We start from the raw sequence: 22,014 nt of genomic DNA, 5'->3' as shown, positions 1-22,014 counted from the left end.
AGTCGGACTTTTTACTTAGAGCTGATTTTTTTTCCCCACAGGCCACTGTGGGGCAAAATCCACATGAGTACACAGATTGGCCTGAAAATTGCTCTGCTGCTTGTGGGCCTGGAGTATTTAGTGGTACAAATGTAGGATCGTTTGGTTGGGGGTTACTGGAATACAGCCCCCTCAAAAAAAGACCTAATTTCCAAATTTGCTGATGCTTGTAATCCCTTTTCCCCTCACAGCCAGGGATAAAAATAAAGGCAAGTTACACATGAAACTGATTCCATTTGGTTTCTGATCTCAGCTGGCGAATCTTAACAAAACCTAGCTGCATACCATGCAATATTTTAAATGCAATTAGAATTTAATTCTGACTTCATGAAGAGCTGAGAATTGGTATGAATTGGCAATTGGTACGTTCATTTCTTGTGCCAGCTTCAGTAGCTCTTCTTCCTCCCTGGAGTAATCATGTCCAACTTTAGTCTCTTGATTTATTGAATAAATAAGTCCATCTCTTCTTGAGTAGTCTAAGGAAGCATTCCCCTGTTCTTCTTAGTATCTTTTCTGGCATCTGCTGTAGTGAACTTATTTTTAAACTTATACAAGAAAAGTAATTTTATACAGTATTGTTGCTGGTGCTCAGTTGTTCCATAAATAAGATTTTGGGCTAGGAACCACAGGAGGGGAGCAAAATGCTGTGAGGGATACACGGAACAGTTGAACAATTCTCAGCAGCCCTGCTTGGACATTTTGCTTTCTTAATAAAATAAAAATACATCTTAAAATTACAGAAGTGACAGCTTGTCGTCTTCCCATGTGTCTAGGAAACGCCTGGAAGAAGCTCCGCTGATGACAAAATCTTTGAGGGAAGCTCAGCTGAAGGAAAAGTTGGAGCGTTACCCAAAGGTAGCCTTTGTTCTTTTTCCAGTCCCTCTGGCTAGTCCAGACTTGGGGGTTGAGTAACTTCGGGAATCAATTGTGATCAACAGGATCTTGAGCTACTTACAGGAAGACTTGGCAAATTCCTGTCGCTGTTAATTGTTTGTGGGACTTGCATAACAGTTGTACCATGTAAAATCAGCTGGCCTGTAACGATATGGTTGAGTAGTGGGCAGTATAGCTCCTTTTATTTTGTTCCAGATGTTTCAGACTCTCTGTGTAGTGCACACGTCAGTCTGTATGACCTGAGCTTTCCTATCTGCCTCGCCTTTGTAGACTCTTACATTTTCATAGTATCTCATTACAAGTTAAATGATAAGATGTTACAGGTTGGAGATATCTTACTCGGTAAATATGATCCTAATGCAGTTTTTGTCTGTGGTGATTTATTGCGGAAAAAATAAGAGATTAAGTTCCCAAGTTAAGTGCTTTCTGACCAATGCTGGAAATAGAATGGTTACTTCAGACCTATGGCGGGGTGATTCCTGCTGCTATGACTTCTACTTTCTGTGTGCCTCACTAAGCACAGGGAGCTTCTACTCTCTGAGTAAGGGCTGTGCACTGCACACCATACTGTTTTTATAGGTCAGCTCTCTTACAGCATTTGAAAGCCAGACAGCCCGTGTTCTCTGAGGAGCTGCACAGTAATTGTTAGCCAGTATGCTTTTCTACCCCTGTAGAGTAAATACCTCAAATATCTCCATTTAAAAATACCAACTTGCTCACAAATTCTCAGCCAAGGACAGGTGTTACAGAACAGCCATAAAGAATTGACCTAACGTGCTTTACCTCTGACTTAGGTGGTGTTGAGAGTTCGTTTTCCAGACCGTTATGTTCTACAGGGGTTCTTCCATCCTAGTGAAACTGGTAAGAGCAATCTCCGCTTCACTCTGTGTAGCTGCAGCTAACCTCTGTCATCATTGATTAGTTGCGTGACAAAAGAGAGTGGCAGAATGGCTCTGGACAGATCATTCTGCTGTCCAGGGAAGTAACAGTAAAAAAAGCAGCAGTAGCGAGTTACACTGTCCTTATAGGGCCGCTGAAGTGGATGAGAAAAGGGTCTGGGGGAATTTATTACCAGAATTACTGAATGGAGACTGTCAGGCTGCTCGATGGCAAAATACATCTGCTCAGGAAACTGTCCCACTTGATATCGCATTGTTTGTGTCCAAATGGTATGTTACTGAGATGAGTTTGGACAATTCCTCTATGTTAAAGCTTAAAAAGTTTTGGGGAAAACCAACACCCCCCCATCCCCCAATCCAAAACAAAACAAAAAAAAAACAGGAAGAAAAAAAAGAAGCTGTAATAAGAATAAAAGGGGATGAACCTTTCTGCCTCCGTCAGTTCACAAAAGGCGGTCAGACCATACACCAAGTAGCTCTTACTGTTGTTAATTGGGATCCTCTTATTCTCAGCTGGCAGTGATGGTTACCCGTGCAATTTTTTAGATACTTTCGTATGGAATAAGAACTAATAACTAGTTACCAGAGTCTCACCTGGCTGGTCTTTGGACATCTTGCAGCTGCTGTTGGATTTTCTAGGAAGAACTTCACTGGCATCCTTAGATTTTGCTAAGGGACCAGCATGTCTAAGTGTGTTTTGGTTTGTGGGGTTTTTTTTGTGTTTTGGTTTGGTTTGGTTTTCCTTTTTTCTCCAAGATATCAGTAATAGTAACAGTGCTCTTTTGAGGAAAAGGCATTCTACAGACACTGTAGGAGGGCAGTTCTGCTGGTACAAGTTAGCCTTTTTGCCCAGCATCTGAAGAAACAACTGTAATTCAGCATCCCTTTCTCTTCTTTTTTCACAGTTGGTGTTTTGAGAGACTTTGTGAGAAGCCACCTTGCAGATGCAGACTTGCCCTTTTACTTGTGTGAGTGTGCTGTTGGTAATATTTGGCCTTACTTTACAAAGCCTGTTCCTAGCTGTGGTGCATATGGGATCTTGTGATGCCCTGAGGTATGACCTGGGGAGGAATTCCTTCCCTAAATATGCCTCAGAGCGCAAAGGAGGTGTGACCTGCTCACTTAGCCACATCATGCTTCTGCCTCATAAGAAGCCTGTGTGGGCAGTGTGAATGTGTCACTCCTTTAAAGATCAGTAATCCCTCCCATATCTGCTGTATTTATTGTTTTGGTTGCTGGGTGGTCCTGTTTTGTAACTTGTTTTTTAACTTCAGTTATTGCACCTCCCAGAATCATCTTGAACGATGAAAGTTTGACACTCTTTGAGGTAAGGACTCACATGTGTGCTCTGTGATTCTCTGACTTGCTGCTCCCCTTCACCCTGCCGTGTGCGTTAGTCGCTTTTAAAAGAAGCGGTATGATGCTGTGATCCCTGTAGACTTCTGCTTAGCCAAGACTAATGGCACCAGGTGTTTTGGAGCACAAGCTCTTCACCAGAAGAGGTCCACCTTGTGCAACAATATGCACTGGTGTATTGTCGCAGGGCTGGGGGGGGGGTCGCATTGTTGCATCTGTACGCTCAGTGCCTTACAGAATCTGAGCTGTATTTAACCTCAAAACATTACTGCGAGAGCTGAGCTAACGCGAGTGAGCTGTATCTGTAGCTGGGGTAGTACAGTAGGAGATGTGACACTGGATTTGGATAGGTAACTGTTTTCAATTTCTACGGCAGGAGCTAGAGGCCATAGTGGACAAAAATCTGACCTTTCTGATAATCACTATGTGAGAATTTATTTTCAGCCAATTTATACATTGAAGAATATGTAATCTCTATGTGTAACTTTGCTCAAAGGCTGAAATTTATTTTTTTTTTTTTCAAATACAGATTCCTGGAGATTTTTTTGCAAGCATCAGTTAAGGTGGTCTTGACGTATCTGGGCCTGAGACTTTTGTCTGTGTAAATCACTCATGTATTAAGAGACTGATCGAGTGACTTTGCCCCAAACTCACCATGTTTAAAATGTGCTGTCATTCAGGGAGAGGGATAGAGAAAGGCACCTTTCAGGCAGCGTGGTGAATTAGGTAGGGATTAGCATGCCTCTGAAGTTGTTTGTAATGGAGCTTTCCAAATTCCACAGCTTCCTGAGCAGGCCATGTGGAAAAGGTACACGTGCAGCTGCTTTTGGACTATTGAACGTTCAGGGAAGCAAAGTGTGGATCTCGGTGTTCACAGCGGGAAGTCTCTCCCCTTCCTAATGCCCTGTTAAGAATTTTTTTGCTGAAATTTGAAGTTTTGGGAGTGGTTTTGTTGATGTTGGAGTTCCTAGTATTGTCACCACACCTGTGACAGGTTTAGCTTCCTTGGGAGCTCTGAGCCTCTTGGGGATGGTGGCCTGTTTGGTTCTGTGCTTCAGGAATTGTGTGTGGCGGCTCTTGATCTCCACCCGGCTTCGGAGCCCGCGGCCGCTCTGTCTCTGCCAGCCTCCTGCTCCGCACCGGGCCACGGCCTCTGCTCCGACCTGCTGAGAGTCTCTCTTAATATGTAGAAACCATCTCGGGAAGCTTCTGAACTGAAAATCATTGCTAGCTAGTAGTGTCAGGGGAAAGTATCACAAAGAAGCAAAGAGCAAGGATGTTCTTCTCTGTGCATCAGTTTTTTTTATTCACTGTTAGGGACAGGGTACTGGCTGGACTGAATGGACTTTTGGTCTGCATCCAGTTGTTCTTCTATCCTTGTGTATTGCTGGGGGTGGACTGACCCTGGTGGAACGTGTCCAGAGAAGGGCCCCGAGGATGATCAGAGGGCTGGAGCACCTCTCCTGTGAGGACAGACTGAGAGAGTTGGGGTTGTTCAGTCTGGAGAAAAGAAGGCTCCGAGGAGGCCTTCTAGTGGCCTACCAGTATCTTAACGGGGCCTCCAAGAAAGCTGGGGAGGGACTTTTAAGGATGTCGGGTAATGGTAGGACTAGAGGGAATGGATTAAAACTAGAGATGGGTCGATTCAGACTGGACGTTGGGAAGAAGTTCTTCACCATGAGGGTGGTGAGACACTGGAACAGGTTGCCCAGAGAGGTGGTGGAAGCCCCATCCCTGGAGGGGTTCAAGGCCAGGCTGGATGGGGCTCTGAGCAACCTGATCTAGTGGGAGATGTCCCTGCCCAGGGCAGGGGGGTCAGAACTAGATGATCTTTAAGGTCCCTTCCAAACCTGACAATTCTATGATTCTATGACCAGGCGACATTACCTGACCTAACAGAAATTCCTGTATTGGTACAACTGCCCTATAGATGGCATGATAATGGACTAATACACATGAAACAGTACACAAAAATTCATATATAGCACAGGATTTAAACTGGTATATATGACTTATTTCTTTGAATATCCTGGAATAATTAAGCCTTTGTAACTTTACTGCCTGTTACATTTTAAGTTGGTTTTTTTGGTTGTTTTTTTTTTTAGCTTTATGATTTCATTAATGGAACTATTTTGTATATAATTCTTCCAATTTTAAGGAAAAAAAAATACAGACTGTATGAGCCTTAGAGCCCTGGGGCAAACAGCTGATAATTTCAGTGGAATTTGTTAGATTTTCTTTTGCTATGAGACATCCTATGTGGCACTTCACGTCTGTGAAAAAAAGATGCAGACTATGTGCAACTTGTTTATGAGATGATGTGTTCCATACAGGACAAGTGATGATGTGACACATAAAAGTAATGGAAAATGAGTATGTGGAACAGTAAGGGCACTAACTAGGTGGCCTGTAGAAGTGGTTTTTTTTTTGCATACTAATTTTTACTATTTCTTAAGACACTTCTGCTGAAAACCCTAAGGTGGATGTAACTTTCACTGAGTAATTTAGACAGTGGTTGCGTAGCTGCTGAGTCAGATGAAGAGACTGCTGCCGCAGTTACTGTCATGTCTGTTCCCTGGGCTGCTGTGTATTCCGTTCTACATGAGTTGGATAAATATAAATAATTTAAATAATGGACATTTGCAGGCTCTTGACTGAAGTGGATTTAGAGTCTCATAACGTGCAAATCCAAGTGGTTGTTGGTATGGGTGGTAGCAATGGGCTGAAGGAGGTGCCCTGCTCAGGGGTGTGGTTTTAGCTGGAAAGGGGATGTGTGTCTGCAGCGTGGTGACAGCAAAGGTTTTGCTCACATACGCTGCTCATGCTCTACAAGAGTTTGCTGATGCAGTTATGCCGATGAACCCAAGCAAACTTTTTCTGCAGGAGACCTTGCTAAAGTTCACGGTCAGTTTAAAGAACTCACTTTCGAGTTTTGTATTTTTTCTCCTTCTGCTGTTGAGTATATCAACTTTGCAAAATTTGTACTTGCAGTGTATCTTGTCCCCATAGCCCATCTGGTGCAGAAACCTCAGACGGTTGGACGTGTGTATGCAGCTATAGGTATTTAACTTTCTAGATTTTTTTACCAGGCACATTCAATGTGACATTTCACAATGCTATCGTTTTCAGAAGTTTATCTGCAGAATTAGGAAAGCCCATCCAGTTCATCACAGTTGACTTGGAAAAATGAGTTGATGGTGAAAGGAGCAGGCCAGAGCATTTCTGTAATCAAGTGTTTTTTCTTTAAAAAAAAAGATAATTTTTTTAAATTCAAATTATATTCAGGGAGGCTTTAGCCTTGACTACAGGGCCCTAGGGCGTTGGAAATGAGTGACTTGACCCAAATGCTTGAGGCTGGCAACACTAATGAGGTGAGCGAGTAGAGGCTCGGCAATAAGGGAAGACACGTGTCACTGGATTGTCAAGAAACAGCAACAGAATTGATTTGTTTGAGGAGCCAAGAAATTCTCGTAAGTTCGGGGTGAGAAGGGTGAAGGCTGCAAGGGGCTGAGGCAACTTGGAAGGACAGAACGGGGTGAAGAGAGGGAGCAGAAAGAAATGCGTCTCTGGACGGGGCTGGGCTCCACTGTTTGGAGTTGTGGGTTTTGGAGCAGTGGCTTCTGCGCGGCCCGGAGCGTGTGCTGGGGAAGGGCAGACAAAGCCTGGACATTAAAGCCTTGAAGTTGCTTGGTGCAGCTGGGCGTAAAATGGCTGTTACGTAAAACGTGTCTGGGGATGGGAAGAGCTGCGATTAGTGCCAGTGGCCATGTAGCCTCTGTCCCTTGCCTGGGGCCCTTCAGCCCTTTCAGGACACAGTCTGTTATGGCAGGAATGATTCTGTGTGTTTATAAACATTTTATTTGGATGAAGCATCAAACAGGAAAAAACAATTCCTGCCGAGAGCTTGTCATACCATTCTGGTTACCCGTACTGCGTGTCAGAGACCACAGAACTCACCGGGATGGTGCCTTATTCCAGTTCCAGTCGGCTGATTCTGGGTGAAGCTTTGCTCCCCATTACCAATATAAATCCGTTTTCATCTTTGACTTTTGCCTTGAGTCAGCGAAGGCCCCGTGCCATAATGTCTTCTGCTTGGGCAGGCTTTCCCTTCTGCTGCAGATCTGAGCGCTTGGCAGGGGCTGAAGGGGGCTTTCTTCTCCAGGAAGAAACGGGCACGGAAGTCGCTCTGGCTTTCGTGTCCCTGGCAACTGTGTTATTGTTGGATGCCCTTTTTATAGGCGGCTGTTACTGATCGGGCTGCTCTGCCCGAGCCTCGGTGCTCAGTAAAAATGATGCCGGCCCAGAGCAGGAGCAGGAGAGGTGGTAACTCTGGTGCTGGGCCAGTGGGGCAGCGCTGGGGACAGGACTTGCTCTCCAGTATTACCTTCCAAACTACGAAGTCTTCATTCTGGGAAGAAGTTGGTGCGGGTCAGTGTCCACACTCGCCGCAAAGCCGGCTGCGGTGCTGGTCCTGCACTGGACGGCGTGGGATCCGCGTGGGTGGGTCAGGAGAAGACTTTGCCCCTTTCAGGCATCACGTGGTCTGTCAAAGGGAAACTTTTTATACTTTAGTCAGAGCTCCCTGTCTGTTCCCATCCTCTAGAAGGAAAGAGATGAAAAGACAGAGCTGCTCTGTAAAGATAGAAGGCATCAGGTTAAGGTATTTTGTAAAATGTGTGGCTTTCGGGCTGGGGGAAGAGGAGCCTTTTATGCTGAGGTGCCCTTGCAGTACTCAGCATCTCCATAGTGGGAGAGCTTGTTTTGGAATAACGCTGTGTTTTGGTAGGATGCAAACTTGAATGAAGTGCTATGGAGCATGTGGTTCTTCCCAACATCATAGGGAAAAGGGAGCATGAGTAAAGTAACGTAACAGCTAATTTCTTAAGCTTTTTTGTGGTATCTTTTTTTTTTTTTGAGAATCTGTGAAAGGTTGAGGAGGGATGTTGCCTTATCAGTAGTACATCTCTTCACACTGTCAGGTCATATCGTGTAACTGCCAGAATTCACAGCTTTCAAGCTTTCACTCCCGGTGCTCGGTGTCAGTAGTGTTAGCAATAGCCTGCTGGAATGCTTTCTGCCTGATGTTGTTCCCTTGCAAAGATGCCTGCACATAACCTGACACTTGATTTTAATGGGATATTTCTTAGATGACTAGAAAACCTATGTTTCTGTTCAAAACAGGTCTTCCAAAACAGGTACTACCATGTTGTATCTGGTCATTCTGGATTTTTTCAATGTTTAACTTTTTTATTATCAGGCTGTTCACTCTTTCATACACATCTCACTTGAGCAGAAGACAACATATGAAAATAGAGGTAGAACGTAGGTGCTTCGTAGAACACCTCTGGAGTGTATATTCATTTCAGGAATAAAGTGACTTTCAGGGGAGGCAAAAGCAATCATAATTAGATTTCAGTGCAGTCTTCCTTATCTCAGCAATAACTGTGACCTATGATTGAAATTATATGAGCCTTAGAATTCCTAACTTTCAAACATGAGATTTTGTCTAATTGCTCCGTTCCATAAATGCTTTTCCATTTTTTAAATGCATTTTATTCTCCTTTTGCTCTCAGGGACGACTTAGATTCTTGTTCCCCAAATACGGTGCTTAAACTCTCGAGAAACAGAAAATGAGAAATAGTTAAGAAAAACAGAGTAAAGGAATAGAGGTTGATTTACAGCTTCTGCACAGTCCATTCTTGGTTTTCTACGTTGTCTCGTGTCTTCTTAAAATACATGACACACTCATGTCTAAATGTGGTGGACTGTTATTACTTTTAAGCAGGACTGTGGCAGAGAAGCATCCAGTTATTTATTCCCTCCAGTTTAGTCATAGGCTACTTAATTGCCTTCTGTTTTCTCCTTTACTTTGAGAAATGTCTTGGTACATAGAGAATGCTAGCAACACCCTCCAAGGATATGGGAATTCTCTTGATGAACTTCAAAAGGATTTTCTAGAAACTCAGGGTCTTTGCTGGGGCTGGCAGAGGCAGAGCCTGCTTGAGCCCAAGCACAGGCTGTTCTGGACATTGACCATTGCCAGCCTGAACGCTTCGGGAACCTGTTGTGGACACTGCATGGTTTCTGATGGTATCACAACCCCACCCTCCGCTAGGACAGAGCTGCTGCTTCTGTGACACGGCTGGGAGCTGGTTCTTTGGGATTGCTTGTCCAATGTCAGACATGAGTCATGGAGTTGCACCTAGCTTTCCCAGGTCTGACGTTAGCAGTAGGTTATCCTCACTCTGTAGGCTGCCTTGGTGCTGTCTGTAAGAGCGGATGGTGTCTGAGGCAGTAATGTGAGCACGTTTGAGCATTCAGACATTTATGAATGACTGAAATTTGTGCTGAAGCCAATGACAGGAGTCACTGCAGATGGTGGAGTACCATATTATCAACACTTCTGCTCTCTCTCCACCCTCTCACTCCATTCAAGCTGATAAGATTGGAACCACAGTCATTAAATCTGATCGCTTACAATGAAGGGAGAACCTTTAGGCTGCAAGCAAAACTGGGGAAAAAGACAAATATTGTCAACTTATTTGCCAAGATACTTGGGCTGAAAGAACTGTCTGAAGTGAATTCTCCCAAAATATGTGTGTATTTACAGTATAGTGAGCACACAGATTGGCAGCAACGTGGAGTTTTTGGAACCCATAAAGACTTCAAGGCATTGCTTTGATTTTTTGTTATTGCTGTTTTTGCTGGCTGCCTTATCCTCATGTCCCTTGAAGTGTTTTATAATGTTCTGCTCTCCAGAACTGATCAACTGCAGGCTTCCTTGTTGTAGCACTTGGCTTTGGGTTCCTTATAGCTCTAGTTGCTTGTTTGTTTTCTCTAGGCTAGCTGAGCTTTTCAGAGTTGCTTCTTCCCTTCTTTCTCCTTCCAGAAACAGACGCTTGTGTAGTGCATATCTGGGGTGTGTTAGTGGAAAAAAAAATCATTGATTGCTGATTTAATACTAGGAAAGAGTTAGCAGAAGGTAAGAATACCCGCCACTGGAAAAGTCAAGGCAGCGAAGAGGGCAGGAGGCCGCCATCCATCTTCAGAGGAGCTAAAGGAATCCACAGGCTTCCACATAAATATTTAGATTTTCTAATCAGATCTTAGAGTGCACCGAGTGTTTCCTCTGGCGTGTACTGTGGGGCAGAAATCCAGAGGAGCTGTTTGTTCCTTCCTTTGCCTTTGGTTCTGTTTCCATATCCTATTTGTTAATGCTAGTTCGGGCAGTACGTCTGGCATGCTTGTTCAGTGAAGCCGACTACGAATTGAGCAGTGTGAAGCCTTCTCTGCTTTTGGCAAGAGTCTGGATGCAATTTCAGAAAAAATTACTTCATCAGAGTCAGTCCGTCGGAGCTATTTCCAGTGGCAGGCCCTGCGGTTATTCCACTCACTAGCAAAGAAAATTGCAATTAATAGTGAAATTCATCCAGCCTGGAGGATGGCATTCACCTTCCCGTATGAATTCTTAGCCCTTTATTTGTCCATTCAGGGTTTTCTCATCCGACTAGGTTTGGGTAGCCATCTCGCCTCCTGTTTGCCTTGCGAGGTCTGTTACCCGTGCTCGCAAAGGCTGTCCGTACTTGCTGCCTAAGCTGTCCTCGAGTAAGACTCATCCCCTCAGTCCGGATGAGGGACGTCCTTGTACATTTGAGTTTAGAGTGGAAATCCTGCCAAAAATGTTCTCTCTTCTTCTGTCAGTTTTGGAGGCCAGATCTTTCTTATCTCAGCTCAAGGGCTCAATGAATGCCTTTATACCTGAATTCCTTTTTAAGTAGCCTTTTGAAAATAGTGCTTTCAAATCTTATCTTTGCCTTATGAATTTTAAAGGTCCCCCGCTCTAGCTGGGTTAGACCTCCTCTGAATTGGCTGCGGAATATCCATCTTTTTTGGCAGTTGCAGTCCACATTGAGCAGCTTTGTTCTCAGATTATAAACACGAACCACTTAGTCAGTTTGCCCCTTTCACCATGACTGTAGTGTTTATTTCTGTTTCAGCGATGCTTTGCAGTCTTGCTGGAGAAGCTTTTGATCCACGGCTTTCCGGTTGAATTTTCCAAGAGCTAGTTTATGTGTTTGGGGTGTGTGTACTATGCAGTATTTCACGTTGGTAGCTTGGGTTTCTCCTTCCATGCGCGTTTTCCTTTGAAGTGCTTGTTTTCTTATTCATCTTTGAACATCAAACTAACAGCAGACCTGTGGCACTCTAATCTTTTCAGATCGTGTAACGGAAAGAATGCTGCTCACCCTGGCAGCTGCGAGTTCCCCGTAGACAGCAGTGTCTGCCTGGTCTGAAAGCATCACTCTGTCTGTGAACAGAATAACTGTGTGGTGATAATGGACTTATTTTGCAATATTCTGTTGTAGGATTTTTTGAATATGTGTGTCTGGAGATGCCTAGTGAAGGAGGAAATACGGAGACGTTATTTGGGGAGGCTTCTGCCTGAAGTCTTTTCTGTGCTCTAGAGAAAAAGCTACTAAAACGTGCAGTAGAACAAAGCAGAAATGTTTCTCGTGTGTATTGCAGCTGGATTCACAGGGAAATGTTGTTGTAGTGTCGATATTTTTATCATGGAATGCAAGATGCAGCAGCCCCAGTGTGCCACTCTCCAGCCAGGATGCCCTGCTGTCACAAACCACGCTCACCACTGTGGTGTCTGAGTAAGTGCACTCTGCCCGTCTGAAATAAAACTTGGAGTTACTTAGCGACGCAGTTTCAGATAAATGTGGCTTTATGAGTAACAGGCTGGTCTTCAGATTTCAGAAATGGAAAGCGTTCATTTAAATTTCTGCAACTGTAACTAAGTAAATTGACGAAGCTGTGTTATTTAGATCTTTTTAAAATCCGAGGATTTGGTCATTTAGAATGACACTCCTTACGTGGGAGGACAGTAAGCAGGATATTGGCTTCTTCCACTTCTTGCCTCATCAGTGACTTCCTGATGCCTTCACAAGAAAGCTGTCCTGCGATTAAGGCCTTGGATGGGACTCTGGAGACTTAATCACTTAGTTCTCATTTGTGCTGCTACCATCCTGTGTGACCTTGAATAAGTTATTTAATCTCTAGATCTCAGTTTTTCATCTGTACCAAAAAAAGCCCAAACCAACAACCAAACCCAAAAAACCCTAAAACATCATACTTTCTTACATTTTTATTTATACTGCATGTTGCTGCTCCTTACAGATCTGTAATTGCACAATGGGACAGCATTTTCAATTGGATTTCTAGGTGCTGTTGCAATAAAAATAATAATCTAACTGTTTCTTGTAAGTGTGCCTTGCACAGTGTGATTTGAACATTGTAATTCGATAGATTAATAGCGTTCACTTTCCCAGACGGAATGGCACTCTGGCTGGAAATCAAAGCAGCAAGAAAGAGAAATGCTGGATATTTGAGGATAGTAACTAGCTGTTGACTCATTCATATTGTAGTAATTCTTCACATATAACTGAATGGAGTTTTTCGAATATTTGTTTCAAACAGCTTATGATTCTTTGGTCAGTTTGGTGGGCTCAGGGTGACTCTTTAAGAGGTTTCTAAATCTGTTCTGATTCACAGATATTCTTGTAAGAATCCTGTGCAGTGAGGTTAAGATCTGCAGAGTTCTTCTAGAGACATTGATAATTTGCATTAGAACAACTGCAAATGAGGAAATACTTCTCACTTGAGAACAGAGTTTTCAGGTAATGGTCTGCCCAGTGTTTGATCCTTGCATTCTTAGCAATGTTAGAGAATAATAAAGGCTCCATCTTTGTCTTTGTATGTGTTCCTGGACTGCAGCTACTAAAGCCTTCTCATCTTTATGCCAAGACATTCCTTGGCCAGTGGGATCATTCCACTGGCTTTTTTTTTTTTTTTTTTTTTTTAATGTGAAATTGGTGCTGATGTAAATACTTTTGTGTTACAAAAAAATCTCAGACAGTGTCATGTCTTGCCAGTGACTGGCTGGAGAATTCCTGGGGTGGTTGGTGAGATGTAGCTAGGTGCCTTCTGCACTGAACCGTCCCTAAGTGCTGAGTTGGGACGGTACCTGAGGGTTCTGCACAAAGGACGCTAGACAAAGGGTTGTACGAAGGAGACAGGAGTCTATCTGAACTGAAGAAAAAGAACTTATTGGATGTAAATTTGGCAAGAGGGGACTCTGTGTTGGCTGACCCCGAGGAGAGGATTGGGATGCAGGGAAATGAGCCATGGGAAGGAGGTTGCGTTCTGTGTACTTGTGAGCTGCTGTCTAGTTCCTTTAAGTTTCTTTCAATTAAGAGATTTTGAACTGAAACGTTTGGACTGATGTTTTGCCAGCAGTGGGAAATGGTTGTGGAGGTGGATCCTGAAACTTAGAACTATGGTTATTTGTCAACCTGTGAGTAAATAGGGTAGAGGTTTATCTTGGGGCACGTTCTGTCTGTGTGTTTGTGTGGTTGAGTGTGTCTGTCTAGCTCTTGGTCTGTGTTTCTCACTCTCTTTTTCTCTTTGTGCCTCATGCAGGCCCTGCTATGAATTTTCTCTGACCCCTTGGGGCCATTCCCACATGAAGCTTTGATGTGTGTGCCCAGACCTTGATTGACAAGGAAGTTTCGGTGGCGGCAGCAGGGAAACGAAGAGAAAAGGGCAGGGCTTTGAACTAAAGGGCTTTGAGCTCTGAGATGCTGTGCTTACTTATCTCCTTCAGAATGTTAATTATTTACCAAGATAATTGGTCGGGAGGGGAAAAAAAGAGAGGGGAGGTTATTAAAAAATTCCAACACTAACACGCTACAAAAACCTCATTTTCCAACTTGCAGCTGGCATGAAAAGGATGTTGTGTGTAAAAGGGCTTGAGTGTATGTGTGTTGGGGGGGCCCTTTTTAAGGCACCCATTTCCTAAATAGAGGGACGTCCTTCAGAAAAAAATTCGTCCTTCAGACGAATGCAGCGGAAACATCAAAGCTCTTGCAAGAGTTTTCTCTGGGGTTTCTAAACCGTGTCTGGTACTTTTTAATTAAAAAAGTTTATGGAGAGCCGTCTTTGTGAGTGGAACAGGCAACCTTAGGCCCTCTTGATTGAGGAATTAGATGTTAAAAGACCTAATAAATAATGATTTCTGCCAAAATGTCAGTTCAAGGATGTGAAGATGCCTGGCCACTTTAGCAGGAGCTGAGAGTTGGAATAGAGTGATGAATGTCTCCTGCTTCAGTCTGGCATGATGTAGGCTATACTGTATGTGAAACTCTCCTGCAGCCTTTGGATTAATGTAAAAAAAATTGGTAGTACCACATACTCATTTGAAGTCTGTAGTCAGGAAGATAGGTGAAGCTGTTTCGTTTTGCCTCCAGTTAATGCAGTTCTATTAGTCTCTGTACTAGGTAGCAATCCACAGACTGCCCCGTGAAGATCAGGGTTCCTTTGAGCTCTGGTAATCGCTGTGCTGGGTCGGGTCCAAGGACCGTCATTCCAGTATCCAGACTGTGCTGATGGTGGCAACAGAGGTTCAAGAAAACTCAAGAGCTGGCAGCCTGCCCTGCACAATTCCTGAGCGTGCATTAAGGGTACCGAGAGAGGCAGTTGTTTGTGTTTATCTATTTGTTTATTTATTGGATTAAGGTGAGAAATTTAGTGCTGCTGTTTTGCCAGGGTAGATGTAGACCATTAACCGACACTTTCTGTACAGTTTCTGGCTATGACAGTACTTACCTCTTTTACACTATGATGATTTGGTTTCTTTACCTGTCTCTTAGTATAAGGCTTTCTGAAAGCTTAAAATAGTTGTTTCGCCTAGTTTTTCTTTAGGTAGTATTATATTGATGTGTTAATTCTGGTAGCAAGTACGATATTTTTCTTTCAGAATCCTTACTGGTACAGCTGGTTACACCATATCGTATTAATCTTCTGCATATCACCTTTTAAAAATACAAGCCTGTGCTTGCAGCAGTGTCTGTTTTTAGCACAAAGCTTAATGATTTTAAATCTCTTACTCTGCAGTCCCTTGAGAACATTTGGATGTACCATCTGGACAGGGTGATGTTGTGCTTTTTAATGCATGACTTAGTTCCAGCCCCAGTTTTTCTACTACTTCAGTTCCTGTGAGGCTGCGGTGCCGTACTGTACTTGCTGTAAGTGGCTCGTAAGTGGGTGCCCTCTGCACTGACCTGCAGTTGCTTTCGTGATTCCTCGGTTGAACCAGTGGGACTGCGAGTCCAGTTCTACAGTTTCTCTGGTGCCCAGCGAAGGAACAAAGGTTAATTTGAGGGACTGATGCATCTGAGAGGCAGAGGGAGTTGGGGTGGTAAAGCCTGGAAAAGAGAAGGCTCTGGGAGGGTCCTGTCAATGCATGTAATAAACGTGATGGGAAACAGCAAGGAAGATGGGCCAGACCTTTTATTGGGCACCACTGAGAAAAGACATGAGGAAATGGACACAAATTATGGGAATTTCCATTGAAATAAAAGGAGAAAAAAAACCCACCCAAGCCCACTGAAAAGGGGGGTCCAGCACTGGAACAGGTTGCCTGGGCAAGTTCTGGAGTCTCCATCCTTGTTAATATTCAGAACCCGACTCGACGTCGTGGTCCTGAGAAACCTGCTCGGAGCGGGGGCGTTCGGACTAGGCAGTCCCCAGGTGCTCTTACAGCCTCAACCTCCCAGCGATGCTGTGGTGGCCACGGTGCTGCAGGAGAGGACGTTCCTGCCCCTGTAGCTGCACAGTCGTACCCAGGTTGTCATTTGTTACAGGTGAAGAACAGTTAACTCTTCTCCAAGTCTCCCTGATGATTAAACTGATACAAAGAAGTCATTGAAATTATCTTCTTTAATTGGATTCCTTAATCTTAATAATTGGTGGCCCAAGCAATTATTTTAGGGACTTCCTTTATCTGAACTTCTTATTGTAACTTTTTGTTGTTTTAATCCTTTAATTGTATTTTAGCTTTCTGAATTTCCTTCCCTACACCCATACTGCTGCTTCATTCCTTATTACTCACCTCAGAAGTATTAGCTACCAAAGTTGAAAGATCTTTTGTCATTTTTTTTAGTTATGGGTAAATGACAACATTTGCTAGTTTGCTTTAATGCTTCCTCCCCTGCTTGCTTTTTTTCCAGTCAGGGCTGCACAGCACTTCGAAGACTCCATTTTTCCAAGTAATGTTTACTCAATAGCTAAGGATTTTACTTCCATTTCCTCTGACTTCCAGGTCTCTAATCAGCATGCTTAATTTTGTTAACCCTCTCTTTCTAAAATACGGTGTTTGTGTTAATTGTTCATACATTTTCATTTCTTATGGTGTTGAGTTTTATTACATTGTAATCAGTGTTTCTTATTGGCTTGAATCTGATTCTTTGTATTACTTAGGGCTAGTTGAAAAGAATTCTTTTATGTTTACAATGATTTGTTCAGTAGGTCATCATTTGAGCTACTGACAAATTACTTCTCAGCAGTATGTCTTTATGTCATTTATGATGTCATTTAACGTGTTCATATGTTAAACATAATTCATATTTTGTGTTGAATTTTATTCAGTACTTATTTATGCAGAGGTGGATGAATAGAGTTATTTAGCCATGACATAAGAGACTGAGTGTAAAGCACTGAAAGGGGGAGAAGATGCTGAGAATGGCCGTTGTCAGCACAAGTTCTCAGAAGCGTCATCACTTCGGTTTGTTGGTATCTAAAATTAGAGAAAAACTTAGTGAACTGCAACAAGCCGGATACTGTCTGGTGCATTACGTTTGAGTAACTTGAGAGGTACCAGTTGCCATCTCATTCTTCTGTGCGATGGGTCTACACCTTAAAATGGGGGAAAATGAAGTATAAAGCAGTGTGGTAATTTTACAAACAGGCTAAATTAGGAACTGGGTCTGCTGACTAGAATTGTGGACATTTCCACTTTTCTTTTTTTCCCCCCTCTCTTTCCTTCCTGCAGAGAGTGTCTCCGTGGAGTGGGGGTTAATGGTAGAGTGGCAAAAATGACTCCAGCTTTACTGCGCTTCTGTGTTGCAGAAGGAAAAGTTTGTTCTCTTGGATTATGAGCTAATGGGAACTCAGTTTAATGTGTTTCTTGTGTACGCGTTTGACCAGAAATGGCTTGTTCTTGTGGAGCACTGAAGGGGTAGGCGAAAAGCTAAGACCGAAGGTAGCATGATGCATAACTTTCTGGGGCCATTCCCGGTGAGACAGGCGGGGTCTCCCGCCTTCCACGGGTGTTGGTCAGACGCGGCACCGTGGCACTATCTTTACCATAGGTCTTCCTGTGTGGAGACAGACCTTACGAGATCACAGACTCAACAAATTTCTGTACTTAAACTTACTTTTACTTGATTCAGTGCTTCATGAGCTATATGTGGTTTGTTTTTTTTTTTTTAAGATGTGCCACACAGAGTAATTAAAGCACCCACTAAATGAACTATGATTTGGCTGCCTGACATCTCAAATAATAGTCAGAGAGGAATTGTTGGAAAACATAAATCACTTATGCTGGTGTTTTGCTGGAATTAGTTCTGGCCACGCTCTGTTCGTTATTTTTATCTGGTTTGGAGGTAGATATATAAATACAAAATAATCATTAATAACATTTCCAGGTGAAGTAAAGATCATCAGACAGATAACTGTAGGACTGCCTTTTTCATGTCTGCGTTTATCTAGGTCACATAGTGAGCTAAATGGATGGAAAAAAATGTTTGAATATGGCAATTATTCTGACAGGTAGGAACCAGGAACTGGGGCTGGATTTGTGAAAGGGTAGACTGCATCCTGGAAAGCTGTTGAAACAAATTCCAACTAGAGACAGGGTATAAATGTAATAGAATAATCTAGAAGAGATTTCTGAGGGCATAGCTGGATTTTCCTTCTCTTACTATCAGCCACCCAGGTCTTGGAAGATTCTTAATCCTACGTTATCCGCTCAGCAGCGGAGAATGTGGGTGAAAAATAATGGCCTGAGATACGGGGGCAGAGGAAAACAAATGGCAGATCATCAGCACAACGAGCGTTTGCTGCGCAGGTCTCATCACCTGTGTAGTAGAACAGCTCTTAGAATTTTGCGCCATGCCTTACCCTGAGTGCCTTAGACTCTACACAAGTTTCGCCTTCTCTGAATTATAGATGGTTCGGTGACCTCAGCTTAAACTCTGTGAATTTGTCCGCAGCTGTCTAACCTGTCCCTAATGCTCACAGTGAACTCTGAAAGCATCTACAGTCGGTGATCTTTTCCCCTTTTACTGCAGGCTAAACTCTTTCCAACTGCTGTCATTCATTTTGGATCTGAGGAGTGCAGGGGTGAGTGAATTTCCTCTATTCTCCAGCTGACTGTATAGCTCCTGTAGTAGACCCAGAAGAGTTACATCCTTACGTTCAGAGTTCTTCCAACAAAAGATACTGCAGTCCCCAGGAATGCTGGTCAGTGTTCCCATTCCAAATGGCTGAAGCTCTTCAGAGGTAGCTTGGCCAGTTAGCTTCAGCACAAATGTAAACGTGGTACCTTTCTTAGGAGATTTGTTAGGCTCTGGAGCAGGCATTGTCTGCTGCAGGGACAAGAATGATAGAACAACCACCGTGTAGAAGGAAGTCCATTGTTCAAAATGTAAACTGGACAAATGACTACGAAACACTTTTACAGACCTCCTGGTGCAGTGGGCTGTCTGGAGATGGGAGAACAGATCTGAAGCTTTGATTCTTTGACACCTCTGGTTTATGCTTAGAATCTCCATTTCTCCCAGAGATTAGAGCATGCTCTGGCTTCACAGAAAAGTATCTTGAGATGCAGCAAGCACTGAAAGAAAATGTTGAGATCTTGAGGTTTGAATGATGAAACAGGGCACCTTGAGTTGTGAAAGAAACTTATCATAGTTTAAAAGTGTCCTGTGTCAGCTAGGGGAAGGTGATGGAGACTTACTGTAGAATACAGGAGGTATTTGCTGAGCCAAGAGCTTTGCAATTCTGTGGTGATTGATGTCTCTGCTTGGATCTCATTTTTAAACAGATTGTTACCTGAAATCGGACCTGCTGAGCTCTGCGGTTTCCCCTTCTGCAGCTGATTTATTAGTAGCCAGGTACGTAGGACTGAATAGAGTGGCAAATGGGTGAATATTTCAGGGATAGGAAGCGTGAAATGAGCCCATCTTACTACAAAGAAATGTGCTCTGAAGATACTTCATTTTCTCCTGGGAGAGAGTCATACTGTCGTACTTGACTTCATAGCTTTGTGAGTCCTTCTTTGCAAAGTAGGACTTCAGTGACTAAATCAAGTAAATCTTAGGGCTTTTATCATGAAAAAGAAGAGCCTTTTCAATCTGATTTTAAAGGTGGTACAAGGGGCTATTATAAAAAAAAATAATATTAATTCTGTTTGCTTATTTTCTTCCTCAGATGTTTGTCCAAATCATTAGTACCTTCTGCTTCATCATCTTTAGAATCAATAGTTCCATCTCTGTCTGAAAAAGAAGTGGGAAGTGACAAAAAGACCAATGAGCAGCCAAAACCAGCAAGTGTGGATGAAGCTCCACAGGTGTTGAGAAGGGCCCCTGGGAAAATCCCCAAGTGGCTGAAGCTGCCAGGTATCATGAAATCCGAGGAGGGCTCTTCTCATTCGGAACTGCCCAGAAAGGCAGGCTGTGTTGAGTTCTTAACTATGTTAGTGTAGTTCAAATACTAATAGGAATGATATTCTACATACCAAGGGCCTTGTCATCTGTTAAAGCTCTTATCGTTATTTTTCCTTTGCTGGTACAGTCTGTTTTAGTACTTTCTCTTCATTTTTTTGGAGTTGGTCTTTCTGTTTTTAATCTTCACTGAAAACAGTAGTGGTTTTCCATAGTTAAGATTACAACCAAGTTTCCATTATGAATTTTTTCTTGGTTTATCCTGATCAGAAAAGGCAACCTTATTTTTAGTCTGAGAACCAATAGCTTATGTGTGGTTTTATATGAGAATTTATACAAAATATGAAGGAACTAGAGGAATAATTCCTGAATTAAACAATTGGCAATATTCACTTTTTGATGCAGTGGCAAAGAGAAAGGGGCGGGGGGGGAGGGGGAGACAGACATTCGATGAACGACAGTAAAACTAGGAGGAATTATATGGAATTCTCTGGCTAATAATGCCAAATGTTAACTTCCTGAATGAGAATTGTAGTGTTTGATTATGGAAGATAATCCGCAAGCACAGCGTAAGGTGTGAAATGATTGCTGGAAGGCTGCGGACAGGGGGTTGGTGTCATTCCCTGCTGTGGCTGGTCTCGGCCAGACTGGAACTGGGACGCTGCTGCAGGTCATGGAGGGAACAGTATCTTTATGCTTGAAGCATTCCATTTTAGAGTAGGACTTTCTTTCCAAAGTAAAGATGATATGGATGAAGTACGAAATAACACCTCGTCCACCTGTGCAGGTTACCCATTAACAGCTGGTATGAGACGTTAATAACATGCTCTAACATGCATGTTAATAACAAGTAGGATTAAGTTTCCCCACTCCGAAAGTTATGATGTATTCCCTGTTCCATCTCCCTAAGAAGTGCCCCTACGTGTTACCCAGCCGTTGCCTGAGCGCAGCAGCGTATAGAACCCTCAGCAAGAAGACCACGTTAGTGAGAAATGATACAGTGCCAATTATGTGATTAAGCATTTTAATGCTCTTGTGTTTTATTTTGTAGGTGGGAAGAGATGAAACGTTCTGGGCTGCCGGATCAGTGAGCCGTCAGCTGTGCCTCTTTCCTGATGAACTTACTCAGAATGTGTAAGAAATTGTTGGTGGCCCTGGAGAGATCTAATCAGTATGAACATTAGTAATAAATAGAAAATTGGTATTTCAGATGCTAGCTTCACCTTTTGGAGGAGTGGAAGGCCTGTTTGTGGTTTTCGTGACTACAGAAGCAAGGTTAGAGGTTAAATTTAAGGTTTCTTGCATGCAAATAATACGAATAGAGAATTAATGGGCAAATAATTCCTGTGTACTTTCTGTGAAGGACTTTATTTCTATCCATATTTTTAAATTCACATCTTCCCAGTTCTACCTTCAGAGATAACTTGAGTCTAGCTGCTTGAATTCTAGCATCAAAATACAATCCAATTCAGTTTCACCTATACTTAAGTGCTGCCTAGAACAAGACTTCTCTCTGCTTCTTGCTGGCTGGGGTTAGTGCTGCTGATAATTCTGGGCATAGATGGCTGGAAAGTGGGTGAAGAGGAACCACTTAGGTCACTTCAAACAGCCTTTTCCCGTGAGCCTCTGGATCTGCTGAACTCATCTGGTTTTCCGTTGCCAGAATCTTGTTAACAAACAAGACAGGTATCTGTTAATGGAATACATGTGGAGTTTGTTTCTGCCCCAAGCTCTGTGTTTTATTTTCACTACATATAATTAACATCAGTAATGACAGTTAACAGTGAGGAAAAAAAAACATCCAGTAAAAGGGTCTCTTCACGTGACCTTCAATCTATGGACTTGGGGTGCGAGTGTCTCCGCAGCAGAGTAGCTGCGCTCCGCAGAGCAGTTAGTGCGCAGAGGGAGGCACTAGTCCGGGTCTTTGCCTCCTGCGATGCTGTACTGGGATGGATATTGTTGGTTAGAGTTGCGCACACAAGGGAGATGAACTCTGTAGTGCCACAGTAGCCATGGTGCTGTATTTTATTTGAAGTCTTCTCCATGGATCAGTGATTCGTATTGGACAGCTGGGGTTCCCTGTTACGGTAATAACATGTTTTCCATTTTCCCTGTATAGACAATTGTTCCCTGAACTACGTGTGCATCTGCACAATTTGTAGATGTAATAAAGCAGAGTGGCCATAGGAGGCCTTTTTGTCGGTCTCTTTGATAATACGTTTCTTCCCCCAGTGCTCAGTTTCTCAGTTCACAGGAAC

At 43.1% G+C, this 22,014-nt stretch overlaps 1 protein-coding gene across 2 annotated transcripts in view; it reads left to right on the top strand.

Annotated features, from left to right (window-relative positions):
• ASPSCR1 (ASPSCR1 tether for SLC2A4, UBX domain containing) overlaps nt 1–21,945 on the top strand; it is a 45,222-nt gene extending 23,277 nt beyond the window's left edge. For both annotated transcript variants that reach the window (XM_074608003.1, XM_074608004.1), the window contains 8 exons: nt 813–894; nt 1,728–1,794; nt 2,738–2,800; nt 3,107–3,159; nt 18,383–18,434; nt 19,138–19,207; nt 19,524–19,711; nt 20,808–21,945. In XM_074608003.1, the coding sequence (XP_074464104.1) occupies nt 813–894; nt 1,728–1,794; nt 2,738–2,800; nt 3,107–3,159; nt 18,383–18,434; nt 19,138–19,207; nt 19,524–19,711; nt 20,808–20,821 (589 nt within the window). In that variant the 3' untranslated portion in view covers nt 20,822–21,945. The remainder of the gene's footprint in view (nt 1–812; nt 895–1,727; nt 1,795–2,737; nt 2,801–3,106; nt 3,160–18,382; nt 18,435–19,137; nt 19,208–19,523; nt 19,712–20,807) is intronic.
• Nucleotides 21,946–22,014: the final 69 nt, after the last annotated feature.

Source organism: Larus michahellis, chromosome 14, assembly GCF_964199755.1.
Source record: "Larus michahellis chromosome 14, bLarMic1.1, whole genome shotgun sequence".
NCBI lineage: Eukaryota > Metazoa > Chordata > Aves > Charadriiformes > Laridae > Larus > Larus michahellis.
This window is presented reverse-complemented; position numbering and strand designations above follow the sequence as displayed.